At 40.0% G+C, this 23,596-nt stretch overlaps 1 protein-coding gene across 1 annotated transcript in view; it reads left to right on the forward strand.

The window, feature by feature from the left end:
- The window catches only part of ubl3a (ubiquitin-like 3a), a 33,923-nt gene that overhangs the window by 8,041 nt on the left and 2,286 nt on the right, over positions 1 to 23,596 (forward strand). The window contains exons 2-4 of the mRNA XM_031280588.2: positions 19,347 to 19,455; positions 21,139 to 21,225; positions 23,210 to 23,287. Coding sequence (XP_031136448.1) covers positions 19,347 to 19,455; positions 21,139 to 21,225; positions 23,210 to 23,287 — 274 coding nt within the window. The remainder of the gene's footprint in view (positions 1 to 19,346; positions 19,456 to 21,138; positions 21,226 to 23,209; positions 23,288 to 23,596) is intronic.

Raw genomic sequence — 23,596 nt, forward strand, 5'->3', positions numbered from 1 at the left:
TAATTACCAGTTCCTGAGCACTGAGCTCACTGCAAAACAGTTATCTACAGTACATGCTGGACACCTCAGGACAAAGTAAGGACACACTTCAGCTTTTATGCTAAGTGTTACCGAGTCAGAGCATGACATAAATAAGTGGGTGTGAGTAATGTGCGAGATCTCAGATGGAGCTAACACGACAAAGTCCTAACTACTAACTACTCTGGATGTCTGCAGCCACTTTTGAAGTATAAGTGCATGTATTTTGTTTATGCATGAGCATATTTGCATGGTGAAACCAGCTAAAGCAGAACCTGTTCTTCCTGTTAAGTGTGACATGTTTGCTGTTGGCTTTGTCAATGGAGTAACACCCACTTCACAGTTCACTTTTGCTCCAGAGAACAGCGCAAATAGAGCTGCGCCTAAAGGCCATTGTTTGCATGTAGTGGTGTTGTGGCGTTGTGCCATTTGGTCCCTTATCTCTCGTTTAAGTCTGACTAGCCATCACAAAGTCAAGGTAATTCTCTGACTTTTTGTTTATTTGTTTCAAATTGTATTCGTCCAGTGATCCCTGACATGATGCTGCTGAAAGCCTTCTCCACAATGGCAGGGATATAATTCTGGTGGCCAGTGGTGGGCAAATACTAAATTCAAATGCAATTGTCTTTTTGCTTTAAGACACCCACCAAGTGTAGCTTGTGTATGAATGTAGAATGTTAAATCCTCACGTCATTAAAAAACTTAAATACTAGGGGTGTCACGATTCTCCAAATCCTCGATTACATTACATTTTCGATTCTAAGGTCACGATTCGATTCTCGATTTTTAAATTTTTTTTTTTTTAAAGCACAGGTTGCTATGCCATTTTTAGACTAGACTTTTATGCAATATAATATCTGACCTTTGTTCGCAATGTACCACACTACATTGTCAAATTTAAAACATTTATTGACAACATAATGTAACAATAACTTATATCTTCAGTCAATTGGAAATGTAAGCAAAATAGTCTGCCATCTAGTTTCTCTTTTGTAACTGCAGTCTTCTTCACAGAAGATGACATTCAAGTTCACAACAAAACAAACAAAAAACAATAAAACAGCCATGTCCATAGTCTTCTCTGAACAATTAAGTGTCTTAACAAATTATTTCCGAACGGTTGAACATATACCACACAGATTAACTGCCATGTTATTCGTGCTGCCAGTGGAAGAATATGGTACACGCACATAGCAGAGCTTGCAAACTGTGGCTTTTTTGTCGACAACACGAACGTTGTCAACATAACTCACTGGAAATCCAAAATACTTCCACACTGACGACTTCAGTGAAAGAGGAGGGGGTTCAAGTTCTGTCGATGGGTCTCCTGCATCTGCAGTTGCCATGCTATCTTTTGACTGGCTGTAGCTAAATTAGAGGAGGTTGACTGACTCGCAGCACTTCAACACTAGTGTTGACGAACTGATTGAAGAGCCGGTTAATTAACCCGAGTCTGTCACTGAACCGGCAGAATGAACCGACTCGCTCCTGTTTTTTTACCTCATTCGTGCCGGCAGCGCTTCGCTCAAGCTGAGTGCGATCGGTGTATGCTCTGTTGTGTGTAGCTGGTCTTCTTCTGCTACTGTGTGTGTAGTAATCTAGCTCATTAGCGCCTCCACTGGAGTGGTGATAGAATCAATCAGGAAATGGGCTACCTCGAGCAGGCTACACATGTTTTTTTTCCCCGCTTGGCAAGCTGACCGGACGTGACATGGGAGCGTGGCAGCATCGACGATTCCATTTTTTTATTCGAAATTCGAGATTGTGAATTAATTTCGGTCGACACCCTTATTAAATACTATACCAACAACATGACCCGATGTCCTCTGTGGTAGCTATAACCCTGACTTTAAGTTAAACCAAATGAGCAAAACAACAGCTTTTTGGTTAAAAGAAAAAGGAGAAAATGAGTTACTGCCTTCTGATACTAAAGAAAATGAAATTCATAGGATGCTGTGGGCTGGCTGAATTGAGAAACTGAAAGGAGGAAGAGAAACTTGAGTTGAGAAGAATGTGTCACTCTGTGACACGCAGAGAGGAAGAAGAACAGCCAACAAAAACTTATTTTACTTCAGAAAGATCTTATTTTACTGAATGCAACAGTGTGAAAAACCTTTTGCTCATTTCTCACATCAACTGAGGCAGTTGTGTGAAGCGGCATGTTAGCCTCATTTAAATATTCTACTCACAGACATTTTTTGCCAATCAGTAATGTGAACTAATGTGACTCATTAATGGAGACTTGGAGTTGCTTGCTTATGTGTTCCTTTTTAGATAATAAATTTCTAATTGAAATTTTGCATAAATAACGTGCATGCATACTGTATTGATTTCAGGAATTGATTGCACTGACAAACTCAGGGATCATGATGCAGTCTTTTGTTTTAATGTTATTGTGTTACAGGAGTAACAGGAGGGACTTTCCATTAGCTGTAATTGTTCCAAATTTAATTTAAACAGATGTAAAACAAAAGCTCTCGAGTGAGAAAAACACACTGTACTTGTGTGTGTGTGTGTGTGTGTGTGTGTGTGTGTGTGTGTAATAAGGGATGAGGAGGGGTAGTGTTTGACTAGCTCAATAAAAGGAGCCTTTCAGCTGCACTGGAAACAATTTCCAGCTGAGGGAACATTTATATTGAAGCTTCGCCTTTGCCAGCACAGACTGTTTGTGTATGTGCATCAGCTAGCTAGCAAGAATCAACTGTCACTTTTCCCTTACATTTTAGGACAGGCTGCCATTTCTAAATCAGTGCTTAAATCTGTCCAGATATTTGAACGTCCTGAGCCAGTGCAGTCAGACAGACTATACGTACTGAGGGAATTAGAGGGTCAGTATTGAGACTCATCGGGTCTCAGACAGGGCTGACATAGTCAAAGAGCAGTCATCCAAAGGTCAAGCCTCATCTACTGGATGTGCCAACAGGATCAGCTGGCCTCTAGTCCTCACACATATGCCTTTAAACCAACTTTTACTCTGTTGTGGCTGTCTGTAATTAAAGAATCACTTTCGCATGCTTTTAAAATGTAAAATAAACCGACAAGCTTTGTACTCAAACCCAACTCAGCAATGCGGCATATTTGTCTTCATGTTATCATAGCTAATAGGGGCAGCAACTTGTGATTGTTTTCATAATCAATTCATCTGTTAATTTCTGTGGTTAATTGATTAATTGTTTAGTCTTTCAAATGTCAGAAAATAATAACAAATCTCCACACTAATGGCTGACTTTCTCAGATTGCCTGTTTTGTCCGATCAACAGTCCAAAACCCAAAGATATTTAATTTTGTGCGATATAAAACAAACAAAAAAACGCAAATCATGACATTTGAGGAGCTGGATCCAGATAATTTTTGCTTGATAAATAACAATGGGTTAATTCAAAACCATGGGTATTTTAGTATTTAGAGCAGTCCACATGAGCCATAACATAAACCTATAGGCTCGTTTCAGCTTGCGGTAGAGTCCTGTGTTCATGTAAAGTGACATTGAGGACAAAAATTCGAGGATTAAGGCTCTAATTTAGTTCGTGCTTGGTATTTGTGACACACAAGCACGAACTAAATTAGAGCCTTAATCCTCAGCTGATTCTGTGAGCCAGCTTTAGTATCGAGGCTATCAGGGGTTTGCCACTATGTGAACAGTCTGTATAGACAGCTATTGTCCTGCTAATTTTTAATATTGATATTATATCTAAACCTTTTGTTTGTCTCAACCACTTTAAATCCTTTTCTACAACTTCAGTGTAAATACACTACTTTTGGTGTCCTTGTACTAAACTTACAAAGACAAACTCCTGTGTGTTTATTGTACACTGGATAGTGATTCTGAGCCTGATGCTGAAAGATTGTCAAGTTTATGTTGAACAGGACGTAACAGCAGTTCATTGATTGTGTACTTATGTATTTGAATTTGTGAGCTGTAATGGCAAGAGTGAAAGACAATTAGCAGGACATGTTTTTGGCTTGTTGCTTAAAGGTTGTTGTGATGTCAGATAAAACAATAGGGGAGCCTTTTTTGTGTATCTTTTCAGATTTTCTGATATTCACACAGACGCGCATAGAGAGATATGTCAGTGGGAAATAGTCACAGAAGAGTTAAAGATAGAGGTGTGTGTGTGTGTGTGTGTGTGTTTTTGTTTAACTATATTCGTGGGGTCCAAAAACCGTGAATACAGTATACTGGGGTCCGGACAGCTTTGTGGGGCCAAAATGCTGGACCCCACAACTTTAAAGGGCTATTTGAGGGTTAAGACTTGGTTTTAGGATTATGGTTAGAATTAGGTTATGGTTAGGGTAAGGGTTAAGGTTAGGCATTTAGTTGTGATGGTTAAGGTTAGGGTAAGGGGCTAGGGAATGCATTATGTCAATGACGAGTCCCCACAAAGATAGTGAGACGCACTTGTGTGTGTGTGTGTGTGTGTGAATGCTGTAGAGAGAGAGTGAGCATTGAGATAGGGTATATTTGGCCTTCATGCTATCTTGCACAAATTTGTCATTGCATGCTGGATGCTATGGAGTACTCTGACTATGAATATCTCTAATGATCCCAGCGTGTGTGTGTGTGTGTGTGTGTGTGTGCGCTATTGGAATGTGCTAGCAGTAATGAAGCATTGGACCTTGCACTAGAATGATTGAGAGCCTTTCATCTACTTTTTTCTCTCAGTTTCTTGTAATGAGGAAGCATTGGTTTATCTGGAGAGAAGCAGCAGAACTTTGACTCACACAGATGAAATTAGATATCAACCTATTGTTTAGTTTAATTACACATTTTAGTGAAGTGGCTACTCTGTGCAAGATATAATTTGGCTAAGCGTAGGGTTACCAGCGAAACAGCAGTGCTCACTGACTCTTAAATCTGTATTCTGGGCTAGTTGGTTTGAAAGCTCGGATGTTTGTGTGTGAGTAAAGCTGGAATGTTTTGGCTAAGTTTAGCTGACTTCCATTTAGCTTGCAACAGAATAGCTGAGTCAGCTGAACTTGGTACAGTTACAGTTCATAGTACAGTGTGGTTTAAGGCTCACTAGAACCATTAAGACTCAGAGAAGGCAGGTACAGTAATCCTGTTTAATTTTTAATCTAAATGTCACAGTGTTGAATAAACAGGGCAATATCTGTGAAGCCAAAGTGTGCTTTATTCTCAAAATGGCCTTGTGGAGTCAGGTGGATATATGAGGAGCAAATTCTTTATTATACTAACTAGCATGGTGGTAAACATCCTAATTATGGTCATGTAACAGTCAGCAAAACATCCCCTAAACCGCACCCCTTGGCTGATTATGTCATCCTTATTCATATTTTTTTTCTGCCTTGCGGTGGAACGATGTTTGTCAGAGATCTTGATTGGGTCCCCAGCCACCGCCACCCCATCCCTCCTCCCTGCTGCCCTGTTCCTTCCTGTTGTTGCTTGTGTAAGCGGTTGTCTCCACTGTCTCCCCTCTGAGGCTGCCTTTTTGCTGTAGTGCACAACACAAACATAACCAGTGGCTCAGATCTCTAACCAGACAACAGTGAAAAAGAAAACAAAAAGGAAACCCCTATAGATGCATCTCTTAAACACTGCAAACACAGACAGTCGCACACTTTTTGTAGTTTTGTATGTTTACTATAACACATGCTCACTTTAAGATATTATAAATGGCCTTTTCATTGCATGTAAACCTGCATCTATTCCTGTCACTGCATGCTTCTTTCCTGTGTGTGTGTGTGTGTGTGTGTGTGTGTGTGTGTGTGGTAGTAATACCCCTGGTTGTTTCTGTCTAGTGCCATCTGGTAAATTCCAGCACAGAGGGCATTTTAGCTTGCCAGCAGTCTCTATCTGTGTGCCTCTCTCTCTCATGCACACACACACACACACACACACACACACACCTATAGACACATTCTCTGCCACACACACATGGCATCACGTGAGTTGTGACTGCAGGCAGAACTCTTTTTCTGGGGGAGCAAAAGAAAACGCAGTGTGGTGGATGTAACTGCAGTCTCCCAACCGTCTCTCCTCTCCACTCTGATGTTTCTCCTTTAAATGACTGCTAAGCTTTTATAGTATCTGAGTATCTGATTAATCTCGATTAATCGATTAGTTGTTTGATCTATAAAAATGTCAAAACATGGTGAAAAATGTGAATCAGTGTTTCCCAAAGCCTAAGAGAACGTCCTCAAATGATATTCAGTTTACTGTCACAAAGGAGAGAAGAAACTAGAAGATATTCACATTTAACAAGCTGGAATCAGAGAAATCTTATTTCTTTTAATTAAAAAATGATTCAAACGATTAATCGATTATCAAAATAGTTGGCGATTAATTTAATGGTTGACAACTAATCGATTAATCGATTCATCGTTGCACCTCTAAAAGATAGTAATAGAAAGATAATTAGATTTGTCAATGGGGGTGAAAACCATCTACAAAAACAACAACAGGATTTGAGATACAGAATTGTATTTACCTGCCAATCATTCACTTTGATTTTTTTTTGTTATGAAAGGTTTTCTCAACTGACAGCCTTTAATTTCAGGCTGAAAACTCAACACTACATTTTCACCTGGCAGCAGCAGTAAACACAGGGTCATGACAGATGATAAAAAAAATGTTACTGGACCGAGTTACATTTATCTGTCTTCATCCAAACCCTTACCTGTAAATACCCATGTAGACAAAGAGGAAAACCAGCAAATGTTTGTTGATTTTAAAGCTGCAACTAATGATTATTCTCATTATTGATAAATCTGTTGACTATTTTACTGATTAATAATGAAACCTGTCCATCACCATTTCCCAGAGGACAAGGTGACCTCTCCAGATTGCTAATTTTGTATGACCAATGGTCCAAATCCCACATATAAATAATAATTACCATAAATAAACAGAGCAAAAAAACACATTTTCACATTTTAGAAGCTGGAACCAGTGAGTGTTTTTTGCTAAGTAAATGGCTTATCCGATTAATCAACTATCAAAATCATTTTCTGTCAATTGATTTTGATTAATAAATAATAATCATTTCAGTACTGTTTCACAAGACTGACTTATTTTTAAATTTCATGGGGGGCAGTTGTGAATGTAAAAAATTTTAAAATCAATGAATGTGTAAAGAAAAAAAGAGATTCCAAATATCCTAAACCTTCATGTTAGATGCACACAGGAAAGTGCTTAGAAAGAACAACCTGAAAGGTTACATGTCATGTAAATCCTGACTGCAGGGCATCGGCTACACACGGCTGGGGAGACCACCTAGGAAATAGGAGGGAGGAAGGGGGGAGACAGGGGAAGGCAGAGGTCACCATTTAGTTCTCTTGGGAGGGGGAGAACAGCATGGGGATGCTTTACTTGACTCCAGGGTTTTCACATAGCAGGGGGTTGTGAAAACACGGGGGAGGAAGTCACATTAGTGAGACACCCTGAGATGGAAGTGATGGAGAGTGAGAGGAGGAGGAGGAGGGAGCAGACAGGGCTGCTGCAGAGCAAATGGTAGGACGAAGGAAGTAAAGGACAGGAGGTCCTTTCATCACAGTCATCAGGGATCATCAACCCTCTGTGTGGTCCCTTCACACCAGCAGCATGACGACATGTGGCATGTTGGCCTTTGGGTTTGTGTCTCTGCTGGTAGCTGTTTTTTTTCCTCCAGTGCTTAAACAGACAGAATGTAGACACAAAGGCTGGACACATAATGTCCATTTTAGGAAACAGAGATGCACAGAAATTGAAAACAAAAAACAAAATCCATTCCAGTGCTAATTTAAACTAACAACACTTAATACAGATTAAACAGCTTCCAGCTTAACAGTATTTCATTGTACTTTTAGTATTTTCCTTGAAACACAAAAAAATAAAGAAGTTGCCACGGTGGCCTGCAAAGCTGAATACAATATAAAGCAACAATGAATGTTTCCAAAGTGGTTATGTATGACCAATTACCTCAAACTATTATTGTATTATCAACTTTGTATTATCAAATCGTTTTTGCTGAACATATTCTTGCTTCCTGAAGTAGTTAGTATTCTTTCTTTCTGCTTCCCAACAATCACTTGCACCTCCATTTGCCACATAGACCGGAAGTAACTATTCATTGTGCTCATAAATAAGAGACCTCCTCAGAGGGCATCATGTAAGTCTGCATTGAATGTCAGAAGAAAATGAGTTAAGAATGCATGCAAAAGAAAAGTAGTGCTGTCGGGCCGTAACAGAGGAGGGAATATGCAATGTTTATTATATCTGGGAATAACAGCACACACTTTTACATTTGCAGTGTTGCACTTGGCTGTACACACGAAAAGTGACAGAAATAATTCTGTAAAGAATGAAAAACTTGAGAGAGAAACCCAGTTTACTTTCTCACCCCCACACAGACGGTGTCAAAATGTACGCTGGGAAAGGTGTGCAACTGTCTCGTAAAAGTTTTAAAATAGCTGTTGCTTTCCTTTGCTTTCACACAGTTTGTATACGGAGAAGCAGGGTGATGTTATTAGCTGATATACCGCCCCTAAAATGGAGCATGTGGGTTTAAATCTCCATGTTGGCAAACATCTACCTTGCTGCAATCCTTATCAGCTCCAGATGTGCTTTCTCTTGCTAACCTTCAGACTTCTTGATCAACCAACAAGAGAAAACATTTCACTACCTGTATCACATTGTCAACTAATAATGACAACCACAGATACATCTTTATGTCACTGTCATCCAATTCTCTGTCTCATCTCTTGCCTTGTGTTGCGGAGAGAGGGACAGACGGTCTAGACGCTGACAGAGAGATGAGAGCGAAATCGATTGAAGCATACAAGAGCAATTTCACGTCTCGGCCCACAGCTTCAAAAGCAGAGCCTCAGCAGTCCTTCCCCCAGCAGGCATTTTGAGTGTGCACGCAAAGTGCATGTGTGTTCATATATGAGCAAATGTGTGTGAATGCAAAACACCAAATAGTTAGTGGATGACCAAAGGAACTAAGTGGATTTCACGTTCACGCTTCCTCTTCTCGCCGCCTTTCTCTGACCTTCGTTGTTCCCTCTTTGAATCCTCCTTGAGTTCCCTCTCTCGCTCTCTCATTTCCTCCCTCGGTCCCACAGGTTTGCCTCCAAAAGTGTCAGCGTTTCCTCTGTCCTCCTATAGTCTCAGACCTCGCCATCACTATCATGGCGTCTGTACAGCAACAGCACTTTGGAGGTGGTGTGTGATAGCACTCCACTTCTTTTTTTCTTTTGGTATCATGCCACTGTCTTTGCCTTGTGTTATGTTTCCTCTCTCCCTCTGAAAGTATTTATTGGAGTTTTGTTCTCTCTGATGAGATGAGGACAGCGGAGCTCCCCCAGCTGAGATCTGACGTGGGAAAGTAAAGCTGTCATCTTTTTTTCTGCCAAGTGACATCTCACTTTACTACATGTCCATCTACTTCTCATTCTCTCTGGCCAATTATGAAGCGTCTTTACTCCTTGTGTTGAGTCGGTAAAGATGTGGTGAAACTTGTGGTGTGTGGACGATTGTTGGACCTCAAATGTCAGAGCCCTGACACTAATCAAAGTCAAACCAAAAAGTCAGAAATAACCAGTGTCTGTGAAGCAGACATGATCTTTTCCGTTCTTGTTGCTCCTGATTTTCCCTTGAATATCTCCATAAATGGTTGTTATGCAGCTTGCATGGTTTTCCTGTTGTTCTGGTTTTTGCCATGAAAAAGGGAAGTAGCATTGGAATGAGGTCATGCTTTTGTGTAAATATTTAGCTGGGCTTGTTCCTTAACATCTCTTCACCAGGCTAGCTAACACTGCAGCGTGTGGTGTGTTCCTTCAGCTCTTGCACCATCTTCATCACAACTTCCACACACAGTGTCCCATTAGTGTGTGGGTTGCCAGTAGTTAATGTACAGTAATTTACTTCAGTTTTCTTACAGTTCTCATAGAGTTGGCATGCTAACTTATTTGTCCCTGGGTTGTTGAACAGCCATTTTGAAATCCTAGACGTAGAGTTGAGAGAGAGATAGACAGGAGGCAGCCATGCGAAGTAAACCTGCGTCGACCTCTTTGTGACAGCTCTGATCACAGAGACGCAGAGCGTGTGATCAAAGGCACCTACCTGGCGTCTGTCAGGAGAGAGGAATGCAGCCCTGGGTGTGTGCACGAGTTAAGCAAGGAGGGGAGATGACAGCATGAAAGGGAGCTCTACCTGTTTCTAGAGACGGGAGAAGCAGCTGATGGATTAAAGGGTTATCTGTTCGTAAACGGGGAGAAGGGAGGGATGAAGAGAGTGGACAGAGAGCGGAGAGCTATCAGGTACAGTGCCTGCTGGAGAGCAGGAAACTGCCTATCATGCTGGTGACAGGACGGAGAGGGAGGGAAAAGAGGACGTCCGTGTATCAAAGGATAGGTCTTTTTGAATGACAGTACAAGAGGACAAGGGCTTGGAAAGATATATGAGGTATGATGGGGTAACTGTGTAATGAGACATATGACTGATAGTTGTGAGAGCAACTAAAGGGAGATCGGAGTTTTGTCGCTCATTCTCTCCTGGATCCAAAACCAAGAGTTATAGATGCATCAGTGGATAAAAATGTTCATAGCTGCAGATCCACTATGCAAAAACACTTTTAGGGTCAGAGTTAAAGTCTGAAAAAGAACACGTTAAAAAACAAAAATCTTCAATGTCAAATAATGAGTTTTCCCTTAATAATTATAGAATATAATGTATTTTTAGTGTTTGCAGAGGAGCCGTAAGTTGAGGGTTTCTTTGCATTGTGCAATTAAACTGCCACATAATGTGTGATGCTATAATAAAGGAAATAAACCTTCATTTTATGACACTATTAGAATTGTAATGTAGCCATTAGCCGCCTCTGCCGAAGGAAGTTAGCATGATGCACCATAAAGTGCATCTGATAATGGTCTGTGTTGTTGGCCTTTACAATCTCTCTTACAGTAGAGCCTATCTTTAATGATTAATGGCCTTAATACAGTCCAACAGGAAGGAGGTCTGTGTTTTATGTCCAGTGCACAGGCTGCTCACTTTATACACAAACAGGGACATAAATGAAAAGAAAACTTTACTGGAAATTGATCCAAGGCCAGCAGGATCACATGAATGGCTTCAGAGTTAACCAAGGTTCAAGGTTCTTTATTAGTCATGTGCAAAACAATAACAGAAGTAGTCGATTAGGCCTCAGGCACCTCCAACAATGTTTATTAAATAAGTAAAAGAAAACACAAATAAATGCAAAATCTAAATCTAAGACACAAAAAATAGTGCAAGTTGATATAGGGCTAAAATGGATACAACATAGAATGCAACAAAGGCTTACGGAGCCGGACCCAAACGCAACACACTGTTGTTTATGCGACAGCGGCAGTGACCATGCTGTCTCAAAGTCTCCTCTGTGTCTTCAGCTGCAGACTGTTGTAACGTTACGTCCCGGTGTTAGAAGCCCTTCCAGTGAAATACAGTCACACTTTACAATGTTTAACTGTCAGCATTTTAACCGTGTTTGAGCCAGCTAACGTTACCGCAATGAATTCTTTTTATCTCAACCGGTTGTAATCTTTACACATTTAAATTGATTTGAACTGATTCACCATGCATCGTTACATCCCTACTGTCTAGCAGTCTTTGGGATGGTGTCGGTGTGGTGAATCCAGGTCAGATCATCGCTAGTCTCGCTTTGCCAGCCCATCTACACGCTGCGGAGCGGAGGAGGGTTTGGCTAGTTCCCACAGCATTCCGGGATGGGAGAAAAACATGCTCTGGTTTATTGGCATTTCTTTAAACCAATCACAATCGTTATGGGCGGTGCTAAGCTCTGCACGGAGCCGCTGTAAAATAGTCGTGTGGGCATGTCTTTAAACCAATCACAATCGTTATGGGCGGTGCTAAGCTCCACACGGAGCTGCTGTAAAATAGTTGTGCGAGAGAAAACTCAGATTGGAGAGATAGTCTAGTTAGCCGTCTCAATTTACCATGCAGAGATCTGAGGAGCAGTCAACTGTTAGTCCTCATAAATCCACCAGAGTTTAAAATACCAACACAAAGAAAGCAGAAGGAAACGGACATACATGCATCCGGTGGAATTTCAATTTCACAATGGTGTTGAATGCTGAACTATAGTCTATGAACAGTGTTCTCACATACTGAATGTGTTCCTCTTTCTAGAATCAAGCCACAGCCTCTGTTGATGAAAGTAAAATTTGTGGTTATACTGTGGTAGAGTCAAAAGATTGCTTTTAATATTGTGTCTAGAGATAAAGACATATTATTGTACTGTAGTGATTATTCAGGCCCTGCTGCTACGCCTGAATGAATGCAGCAGAAGTACCAGCCTAGGGGTTATTTGCATTTTCTGCAACAGACACAAAAAACACAGTATCCTATTTGCTGTTAAGACCAGTTTGCTTGTTAGACACATTACTTTATCACCCTCAAATTAAAGCTGACATTTCAAGCTTCAGCCACGTAGCTGAAGCATTAACTTGTGAAAGGAATTGTTGTCAAAGTGAACAGCTTTATGAAACGTTTATCTGTGAATGATGTAATGTAAAGATATAAAATTCTATGTAGATTGAAATATTTTTTTGTCTGTTGCCAAGATGGAACGTCTGTGAATGCTTTGCTGAGCAATGTACTGTAGTGTAAGACCTGTTTGCCTTTAAGCAAACACTGTTCATTTTGTGCAATGATCAACTAAAAATACAAACATGGTTTGAGAGAGAATGAGCAAATCTCTGCTAACTTTTCATGGAAGTGCAAAAGTACATGGTGTGATATGAAGTTGTCCAACTACTTGGACTGTGGAATCCATCAAAACAGTTGAAGTTACTGTCAAGGAGCAAGATATTAACGAGGATAATCTGCTTTGGCTGAAATGGTTGCTAAGACATTTCTGGGCTGATGTTGCAAGAAGAATCAACTTTTGTTTTCGAGCTGAAAAGAGCACTATGTTTAGCGCGTGTGTCACATTTAACCTCCAGCTTTGAGTAACGCACAGTTTTCTGACAAATGATAAAATGCTTTGAGGAAACTCTACTATTAATGGTGTTTTCCCAATGTAATATTGCCTGCTGGTACTGAGTTACTGTAGCTAATCAGGTTAGACATGTTTAATCTTAACTGCACTGAAGCATGACCGAAGAATCTGTTCCAACACAAATGTGCATATGATATTAAATATACATAGAGCATAGAAATTAATATTGTAATCACAACTTAAAAGACGCTCCTCAAGCCTTAACAAAGTACCTGTAACCACACTAAAGATCAGATTGATTTGTTATAATATGGTGCATTATTATTTTGATTATAAGAGCACTGTCTAACAGGGCTTCCACATGGTGTACATGCATAAAGACAGAAAAACAGGACAAAACGGCACTGATGACTAACTAGCACCCTGGTTACCACAAGTTGGCATGACAACCAGCAGAGCATGACTGTAGGCATAATCGGCAGTGTTGGAACAAATCTTGACCAGTCAGATTACAGTTAAAAATTAGCCGGCTGGCTAACACTGGCACATTTACAGAAATGTTGATTAATGTGTTGTCCTTTTATAAAATAAATAAAGAAAAGATTGCCTGGCTGGAGCTTTCTTTATGCTTCTGTGACAGTAAAAAAAGACAATTTGTCTCAAGAACAGGAGTTTTTTTCCCTCTCAGTCAGGCACCTGTTGTAAAGATTCTCACTGTGCCGCTTTTCCGTCGTTTGTTTGGCTTGACATGTGGTCTATATCCAGTATTGATTTGATTTTGGAATAGCTCACTTGTTGCCTTACTCTATTTCACAGTTTATATATTTGTTAAATGTTCTCGTCAACCTTTGTCCTTCATGGAAACAACAGATAGGCTAACTAATGTTTTGCATATTGTGCGTGTTGTGTAATACAAGCGGTCAGTTGAGTAGGTCAAAACAAACCATGACACACTAGCCATTATAGATAAGTGCCCTATAAAGATGGAAAAGTTAATAATAAAAAAACTTCAGCTGGGTCAAGGGTCTACTGTTTATTTCTAGATCTTTAGTGCAGTGTTGCATCCCTTAGCTGACTACAGTGACGCAGATGTTTGTGCTAAGCACATACAGCATGGATATGTGCCTTGACATCAAAGCTATATTTTGGTAGCCTACAAGCTTATCCTAACTTTGCTTTAAAATATAAACAATTCAAATGAATTACATGCAAGAAAAGAGCATAGTTATGATATGACAGCACTTAAAGAAATTATAATCGGTACAAAAGCATAGACATAGCCTCACCCACAAGTTTCTAAAGTGAAGATTTGAAGTGTCATACATTTGTTGATATATTCTGAAATAAGAAAAATATCTTTCTGTGTCTCTGAAGTTCTGTCAAACTTTCTTTGTAACTGCAATCAAACCTTCACTGATTTTATTTTGAAGATGCTGTCCTCTGCATATAATGTGGTGTATTTCTGCCCCTTGTCAGGATGAAAATAGCCAGCTGGTAGTCTCAGCTGGTATGGTTATCTCCAGTTAGTTATGTGTTAGCTCTTGAAGTAACATAAAAGAGAACACACTTTGAGGAAGGAAAAAGCACTGTGTGCATGGGTCTGTGGGTTTGTGGGTGGGTAGGGGAATTAAGGAGAATTGACATACTGTTTTGACAATGTTTCGTTCGCCATGGCCTCTGTTGTATGTCGTTTGGTGTGTAAATAATAATAATAATAAAAAAAAAATGTTTAAGAAAATAGCTTAAAACTGATTGCAGTAATGCTCTACCCCCAACACTGTAAAACACATACTCACAGATGCACTGAGATTATAAATCCTTGCCTTGCGTTATCTTTTTTCACAGTATCATCAGTCAGCCGCTGTTACGTAACTGCTCTGTCTGTGTTTTTGTGCACACACAAAGGAGAGAACTCACACAAAGAAGAAAAACTTTATTTATAATATTGTATAAAATATGTCAAACTCTAAATGAGCCTATTTGACAAATCAAAAGAGTTTATTTTCCTGTGAGCTCGCTTGCTATTGTAACATCTGAGGAAGCTGCATTCAGCCTGCTGTTCCATCATGTACTGAAAACACCCTTTTCAGTGTGTTTTTAATTAAAGAAAACAATAGCTCCATGATAGAATTTGTGTGCTAATAATTGCAGTAGCTCTTTATGTGTTTACAAAATCACTAAAAGCTTGCAAAGCTGTTTTATTTACTCAGTTTGGGCTAATTAAAAAAAAAAGTGACAAGTGTCTTTCAGGCTGCTCTTTTTCTTTGTATTCTTTAGGCTTGTTCACATTCAGTCCAACAAGCCGCAACATAGCCTATTATGTCTCCTATTTTGTAGCTGTTAATATTCATTAAAGTTTGTTGACAGCCGGGCCAGAAAGAAAAGCGCCTACCGGTAATTATCAATAAACTCATTCATACAGTTAGGAATCCACACTGACAGCAGCGGCTAACCTTACTGTGCAGACTACATATAAAGTTACTCTAATATATTCCCACAGGAAGGCTTGCCACTCTATAATTTTAAAACTGCTGCAGAGGGTCTAAAGAGCAGTGAGCCCCTGTGTAGTTTTTTTCTCTCCTCCTCCCTGTTTTCCCCCCCCCCCCCCCCCCACTTCCTTGCAGTCATGCTGTGTCCACACAGTGACATAAATACAACTATTCTTCTGGTACACGCACGCATGCGCGCACGCACACACACACACACACACACACACACACACACACACACACACACACACACACACTATTGCCTTGAAAAAGAGTTGAGAGTGATACTAGGAATAATTATAGATGGCATTGCATTGCATTCCCTGCTCTCCACCATGTGCAAACAGTGTTTACCCAAGAGGGTTTGCTTACTTCAAATGTTTACACCATGGCACTACTTGGCAGCAGGGTCACATTATTGCAATGTGTCTGAATGTCGGCAGTGAAGGCAGGCTTGACAATCAGGGAGCTGTGTCACAGAAATAGCCAGGAATAGAAGTCACTGTGCCAGGATGTTTCAGCATTACAAATACTTTCATGTGCTCACATTGAAGAAGTGAGATACTCACTAGTATCTTCCAGTTCTCCACAAGCTCTGCAAACTGCTGAAGCCTTCATACAGCTGATTTCTGATTTCTGTTAAGACCTTGATTCCGGTAAATTCATAATCAAAATAATAAGGGTGATGTGAGTAAAAAAGAAGAACAATGGGCAACTGTAGAGATACAGTTGGGTGTGAAAAATTCAAGGAGGAAACAACACAAAGTGTCCTAGTAAGGTTGTGCCCCACCATGAGCCGCCAGAACAGCTCCGGTGTTACTTGGCATTGATCCTGGATGTCCCTGAACTCTACTTGAGGTTTTAATGCTGGTGGAGAGCGCTGATTAGTAGCATGTTCTAAAATGTTCTGTAGGTGTCAAATATGGTGACTGCTAAGGCCATAGCATTTGATTCGCATCATTTTAATACTCATTAACCATTCAATGACCTTTCTAATTTGTATGGAAGCATATCTGCATCTGTTATGTATCATTCTATTTAGGTTGTTCTTTTGTTTTGTCACCTTTTTCTATTTTTAAAATAGAAAGTGACTTCTAAGAATTCTTAGAGTGACTTCTTCTAAGAAAGAAGGATGGAGAGGGGGAGAGAAGCAAGTGAAGAGATTGAAAGTTGTGCCGGTTGATGATAAGAGGAGACAGGTTGGGTTAATGTTAATGTTGTTGAATTGAAGCTAGCTTAGTGCCTCTTGTTATTCTGGCCTTTTGCATTCCTTTACTGTATGCTGTGCAAAGCGAGAGATTGGCAGAGTGGTGGAGAGAGACAGAGTCAAACAGAGCGATGGAGGGAAGGGATGCAGTCATTGCTCCAAGGAGAGGAAGACAATATGATGTGACACTGTAGGAAATGGGCAGGATAGAGAAGGGAGGAGGGGTAACGCTATCTTGTAGGTGTTATCAGGTTAAGCCACCCACCACTCGCTGTCGCCATGGTGACACCATGGTAACGATCAGGTGTTCAGCCAGGATGGAGCAAGACCTTGCTTATGTAAAGGGTATCCCTCTGTGTTTCTTCCTCATTATTTCCATCTTCGTCTGTCTCATTTAGAGTCATTCTCAGGTATTGTTTGTCTTCAGGGTGTATTTATTTGTAAAAAAACAACAACAAAAAAACCTGCAGATGTAATAACTTACATTTCCTATTCAGCCAGTCACTCATCAGCATTCTGCAAATTCTTACTTTATTATCTGTATTTCATCGGTATAGTTGAAACTGTCCCTTGTGAATCACAGCAGGGAATTCCAGTTTATTGTTGCTGGCGTTTTTTTCAGTAAAAATCCAGTACGATAAGTCCATACATATGAAGGAGCATTTGTATGTCTCTGTCTGGCTGCTTGTGTTTGCATACAGTGTATTTTTATGGCCCAGGGTATTCTGCATACATAAAAAAACAGAAGCTGAAAACTATATATATGAATGTTGTGTTTTGTATACAGTATTTGTACAGGATGTGTGTGGCCTATATGTCTCTGTATGCCTCTTCCATTCTTAAACCTATAAGCTGATTTGATAACGTGCTTACAGAGATCTCTGTTTCAATCCGCTGATGTCAGCTCTGTTACATCACTGCAGCCGGTTCTGTGTGTGTGTGTTGCTCAGCAGAGTGGGTTTGGTGGGGCAGGGGGAGTATAGAGGGCTAACACACACTAGAAACAATGACACACACGTGCTTTTGCCCTGCATGTACTGCAGGCCAGACACTCAAAAATAGAAAGCAAACACACACCACAGACCTTTTGCTCTGGCTCTTAAAGGCATACTGTACCACTGCTAAACACACATAATGCCAGTTAAGAGTTAAACTCGAATCTGCATAGTTCACCTCTGCATTTGGGTCATTTAAGGTGAGAGAGCACAAAGAGATGAGGCACTTAGCAACACACATCACACACAACACGTATTTAGTTTCAGCAAAGTTGCACCAATCAATGTAAACAATGAATTGGTCTCTCAGTCTTAATTATTTGTTGGCACATGATTAGCAGGGTAGTACAGTAAATAACATGAATGTTTGAAAGGTCGATAATTGTTATGATTTGGTGTTTGGAATAATTTGGAAATTCAGATTGATGTGTTGATACTCATACAGTGTGAGGCGTTTAATAATCAAGTCGCTGCTCATCGTTTATTCACTGTATTTTGTAAAATGTTTGTTTTTTCAACTGTTGTCAGGACCATTATCATTATGTGTGAGCAATAATAATAAAACAACTGTCAGTGAAGAATCAGTAAAAAAGGTGTTCTGTGAGTGATACTAATCCAGTTCCAACGGGTTTCAGTACACAGCCACAGCCAAGCTGAAGTTCACTCACCTACCACTCTCACTGAAGAGTTTACAGTCCTCCATGCCCTCATCTCTCCATCCACCATCTTATTTAAACTCTTTCCGATGGATGTCCCTTTCTGTTTTGGTACAGGACTCTGTGTTCTATCAAGATTTGGGGGGATTTTGACCATATTATACAATAGCCAGCAGGTTGTTGTCCTCTGTATTTTCTGTTCTGACTGTTGTGTTTCAGTAATCTAAATAACCTTTAAGACCTCTCCCCATCTTATAAATCATGTAGTAGACCCCATAATGAGTTGACAATTCCACACCATCTCTAGAGGTGCTGTTCAGTATCTGACAGGAAAGAGGACTTGCACACTATAGTAATTTATTATTATACTTGGCAGTCACCACTGACTACTGGGATAAGCTATTTTTGTGGGCTGTTTTACACAGTGAGAGCCAAGTTTGGTTGTGTTGAAATTACCCACAGTCTCATTCATAAATGATAACAATAAATGAAATGGCAATGAAAATGTCATTGGAAAATGCAGTTGGCTCTCTGAGTATAAATGGAGAAAAGTAATTGACAAAATATGCGTAGTAGTGCCTCCAACTTGCAGTTAAATGTGTAAACCTCGATTTTAGTCTTACAAGGAATATCATAATAAAACGTGTTTAAACAATTACCACATGGGGTTTGAACTCCAGCTAAAGGAACACGGTAAAGAAAAACAACTGACTTGTGAGTGCGAAAGTTGAGAGGTGACAAACTGTCAGTAAGTGACAGAATTGGGATCCAAAGACGAAGAAACAGAGTTAGAGGGATGAGAGAAAAGTGAGGAGGAAGTTGGAGAGACAGATGGGAGTTAATCCTGCGGAAGGACACTCCTCAGGGTCCTCATATCCTTCTCCTGTTTCCTATTAAATTACGTACTTACTTCACTTGAACCTGTGCGCTTCCTGTTTAATGTGACATATGGTATGGTTTCTTGTGTTATGTTCCATTTGATGTTTCTCATATACTGTTCTAATGTACATACTGTATCTTGTTTTTTTTAATCTCTGTTGCAGATAAACCTGCGGCTTATTTTAGTCAGCGGAAAGACGAAAGAATTCTTCTTCTCTCCCAATGACTCAGCAGCGGACATTGCCAAACACGTCTATGACAACTGGCCGATGGGTGAGTAGCTCCATTGAGATGCCTCAGTGATTGTTACTGGCAATGGCAGTTGATGAAGATGTAGCATAAGTTACATCTATATGTGTAGTCTCAAGGCAATAAAATCATCCTGAGGTGATTCAGCCATTTATTTTTCTTCACTCAGACATTGACTTCATATGTGACTATATTCACTATTATTTTATTTTGAGTCTGAAGTCACATAACCATACCTTTGGCAAACATCCAATTCAAATGGATCAGGGGAGAAAACTGTTCTGTATGTTTGTTTGGGCTTTGATGGCTCTGTATCTCTCTACTGATGGAAAAGGGACACACAGACTGTGACCTGGGTGGGTTGGGTCCTTAATGATGTTGCTAGCCTTTTTGTGTAGACGGCTAGCATACACTGTGTGCAAGTTTGGGAGCACAGAAACTATGTGATCTAACTAATCCTGGCTGTTTTTTCTATAACAAAGATAATGGCAGCTAAGGAGCTATACTGTGCATCCAGGGAGCTGAGATCACATTCAAACCCACTGCTAATTACTTGCATGTAGGTCTATATAGTAGTGTGGGAACGTGCCGATCTTTGGTGTAGGGTAATTAGAGTGCGCTCCTCCTTTCAGCCTGATTATCATTGCATACAGGAATGTGGGATCGCAGTACAGCCACCTCCTTTCTGTAATCTACCCACTCCCTAACTACTGCTACACTACTGTTAGAATTCATTTGATACTGCCGACCATACACCACTTTCAAATCTGAACACCTTTTCCCACGGTGCTGTGAATGTAGTCCAGCTTTGGAGAAGCCTACAGTGCATAGAAAACTATAAATTATACTTAAAGGACTCAGATTCTCCTTGACAAGAGCAGTTTTGCTTTCAGTCCTGTCAGTTTTGGAAGCGCCCAGTGTTCCTCCCAGACAACAGATCTGAACCCTGTGAAACCAAGAGCAGGCTCTCAGTCAGCACCAACACCCTCCGCTTAGCTGGAGACAAACATCTGGTGGCCAGACGCTGCTGCTGTGCAACTCCCGCCGCTCTTTTCTCTCTCATTTAATGCCTTCACTTTTGTCTGTAGCTCATCCCATGCCACACCTCATATTCTTCTCTCGCTTTCCTTCTTTCTCACATTCTGTAGTGCATCCCACAGAGCCCACATATTATACATTGTGCATATAATGATCTAAAATAAAGGCCCTAAATGTCTTAAAATATCTTCAGTGCGGTTGTTGGTGGGCTCTTTCTTTCACCATGCAATGATGATGATTTCTTCTCACTACATTGTTTACAGTATTTAGTCAGAACCTCCTAACAATTAGATTCCTTGTGTCCTTTTCTAAGTTGCTAAACTAAAACCTGGGAACTTTCTATGTTCAATAAAGAACTGACTTATTATCGACTTTATTGTGGTTTTTAAAGCATATTCAACCTCAGGTAGCATTAAAAAAAGGTTGTGAAATGTCGTTATTGAACCTGTTTGTTCTCAGATTATAGATTATACAATGATGATGTTTCATGGGAAAGAGATAAAATAATGTGGCAAAGAATTACAAACTTTCAATGACAATGAAGATGAAAACAAAGAAGAGATAAGCAGGAAAAGGAAAATATATGAAGCTCGTCCTCTGTTTATCTCTATGTTAATTTCTCTCTTTAACTCTCTCTTTCCATCTGCCTCTGCCCTTTTTTTCTTTCAGACTGGGAGGAAGAGCAGGTCAGCAGTCCTAACATCCTGAGGCTGATCTACCAGGGCCGGTTTCTACATGGCAACGTAACACTAGGAGGTGAGAAAACACAGAAAGTACACCTCCCAAAAAAAAAGTATTGCGTGCTCATAGACATGCATATGAAATCACAGCAGTGTGTTGCTGGAAAGTTCTTTGCGGTTCTCATCTTTTTCCTGAGCCACAGAACAGAGGTACCTCAGTGCTCCGGACAAGCCTGCTTTGATGGAGAGAGGGAGGAGAGAGGAAATACAGAAAGAGAGGGGAAAGAGACTGGTCAGGAAAGGGCAAGACTGGCATTAGAGTAGACCTTAAGCAGCACAATGAAGAGACAGGAAGGGAGGGGGGCGTGAAAATGAAAAGCGAAGAGAGAAAGAGGATGGCAGCCCACTTCACTTCTCCCTGCCTTTCAGGCTTTTTTGTCTACTTAACCCAATTTTGATTGGACTGGTGTTTTGTGTGGCTAATAGGGTCATGCTATTCCTAACCCTTTTACTCATCCAATCACTGCCATCTATCTGATAATTCCCTGATCATTGGTTTAACGTGTTTTCAAGCCGACACAGAATCGTCTACAAGTCGAGCCAAAACTCGCAGTTCATTTTATAAGGTCAAAGGTCAACTCCACTGTGACATCATAATGTTCTGGCCATTATTCAATGTCGGGGGTGGGGGGGGATTGTGACCATATTCCTCATTTGGTCAGATACTGAATAGGTGACAGTAATCTTGAGTGCCCACCTTGAAACTGGTGATTGTATAGAGCTTATGTGCTGCAGCTGTATAGATCTTCTTTTTGAAGCAACATCCATATTTGAAGCAGCGTCTACTGTCATAGCTACAATTTTTATTTTTTTTATCAGAATACTCTTTATTGGCCAAGCATGTGAACAGATACAAGGAATTTGACTTTGGTTTTATTGATTTGGACCCCAAGGTACTTATTGTTATTATATGAGTCCACCCTCTTCGCTTTCTCTCTCTGAATGTCAACCAGGAAAGGGGATCTCCTGTTCCTCTGGTAGTCCAACACAAGCTCATTGGTTTTGTTGATATTGAGCTTCAGGTGATTGGCGTTGCACTCTGTAAAAATAGTCTCTAAGTGAAGACAGCATGTTTCTCACTGGAAATTATTCACTGGAATCATACATGTCAATATTACATTCCTTCAAAGTCTTCACTACATATATTATGAGTCTGGACAGACATGGATATAAACTGCAACTCACCTGGTGGGCTGAGGCATACAGCCACGAGGCTGTAATTCTAGTTTCATCAAATATCACAGTAGGACTAGTGTTACTTGTTATATTACAAAGCATATAATATATGAGTAGAATGCATTTTACCTATTTTCCTGGCAGCCATTGATTTTCATTAATTTTGGTATAAGAATCAACTGCTAAATAGCTTCAAATAGGTAGGTAATCCTTCATAGTGACGATTATGTTGTTGTTATTTTTTTTTAAATCAAAGTTACAATATTTTTTGCATTGTAATGGAGTTGATAGTAGGACATGACGATGTATTTGAAATAGGATATTTTCTGATATGCTGCATATAAAAATCACAAATGATCAAAGCAATTGCTGTGTTTCAATTGTATTCTTTACATGAGATCAAACTCTTCCTGTGTGTGAAATAAAACTGTCAATACCTGATTCTGATAACCATTGATTGGGACATTGGACAACGAAAATAATGTATGATCACATACTGTATACATATTATTTTGCTCCCAGTCCTGTTGAAAGTAAATGTATTTGAAACTTTTCTTTTCTCTCAAGAGTGATTTTATTAGTGAATTGAGCAGGTGACAAATCAGCTACTCAGAGGGAAAAAGAAACATTTAGATTTTCTCTCTTATATAGCTTAACTCTTTCCAGTGTAGCATGATTTGTACTCTACAAGTTTAAAAAGCTGTTAAAGATGATATGATGGCGAGTGACTTTGTAAAGTCAGATATGTTGTAGCTCACTGAATAACCTTTGCATCCTCTCTAACTCTCTGTCTTTCTCTCTCTTTCTCACTTCTCCCCTGCTAGCTCTCAAACTGCCCTTGGGGAAGACCACAGTGATGCATTTAGTTGCCAGAGAGACTTTGCCTGAGCCAAATTCCCAAGGTAACCAGCCCCTTCTTTCCTTTCAATAGGCCTTTTCACACACTGAACAACTCCAAACGTTCTGCTCCCAGCCATTATTTATCTATACATGGCTTCTGTTTTAGGAACAGCCACTGGTGCAAATAATTGGCTCCCTTAAGTGTATCCCCAAGATACAGCACATTGTGTAGAATAAACAGCTGATATAAATCATATTAGGTGACAGGTCTCCTTTTTGTGACTGTGTAGTGGAAGGTATGTATGTATGTACTGTATTTATGTATGTATGTACAGTATGTATGTAGAGACAGAGGCTGATTTCAACCGAAC

This window comes from Sander lucioperca, chromosome 13 (genome assembly GCF_008315115.2).
Source record: "Sander lucioperca isolate FBNREF2018 chromosome 13, SLUC_FBN_1.2, whole genome shotgun sequence".
Lineage (NCBI taxonomy): Eukaryota > Metazoa > Chordata > Actinopteri > Perciformes > Percidae > Sander > Sander lucioperca.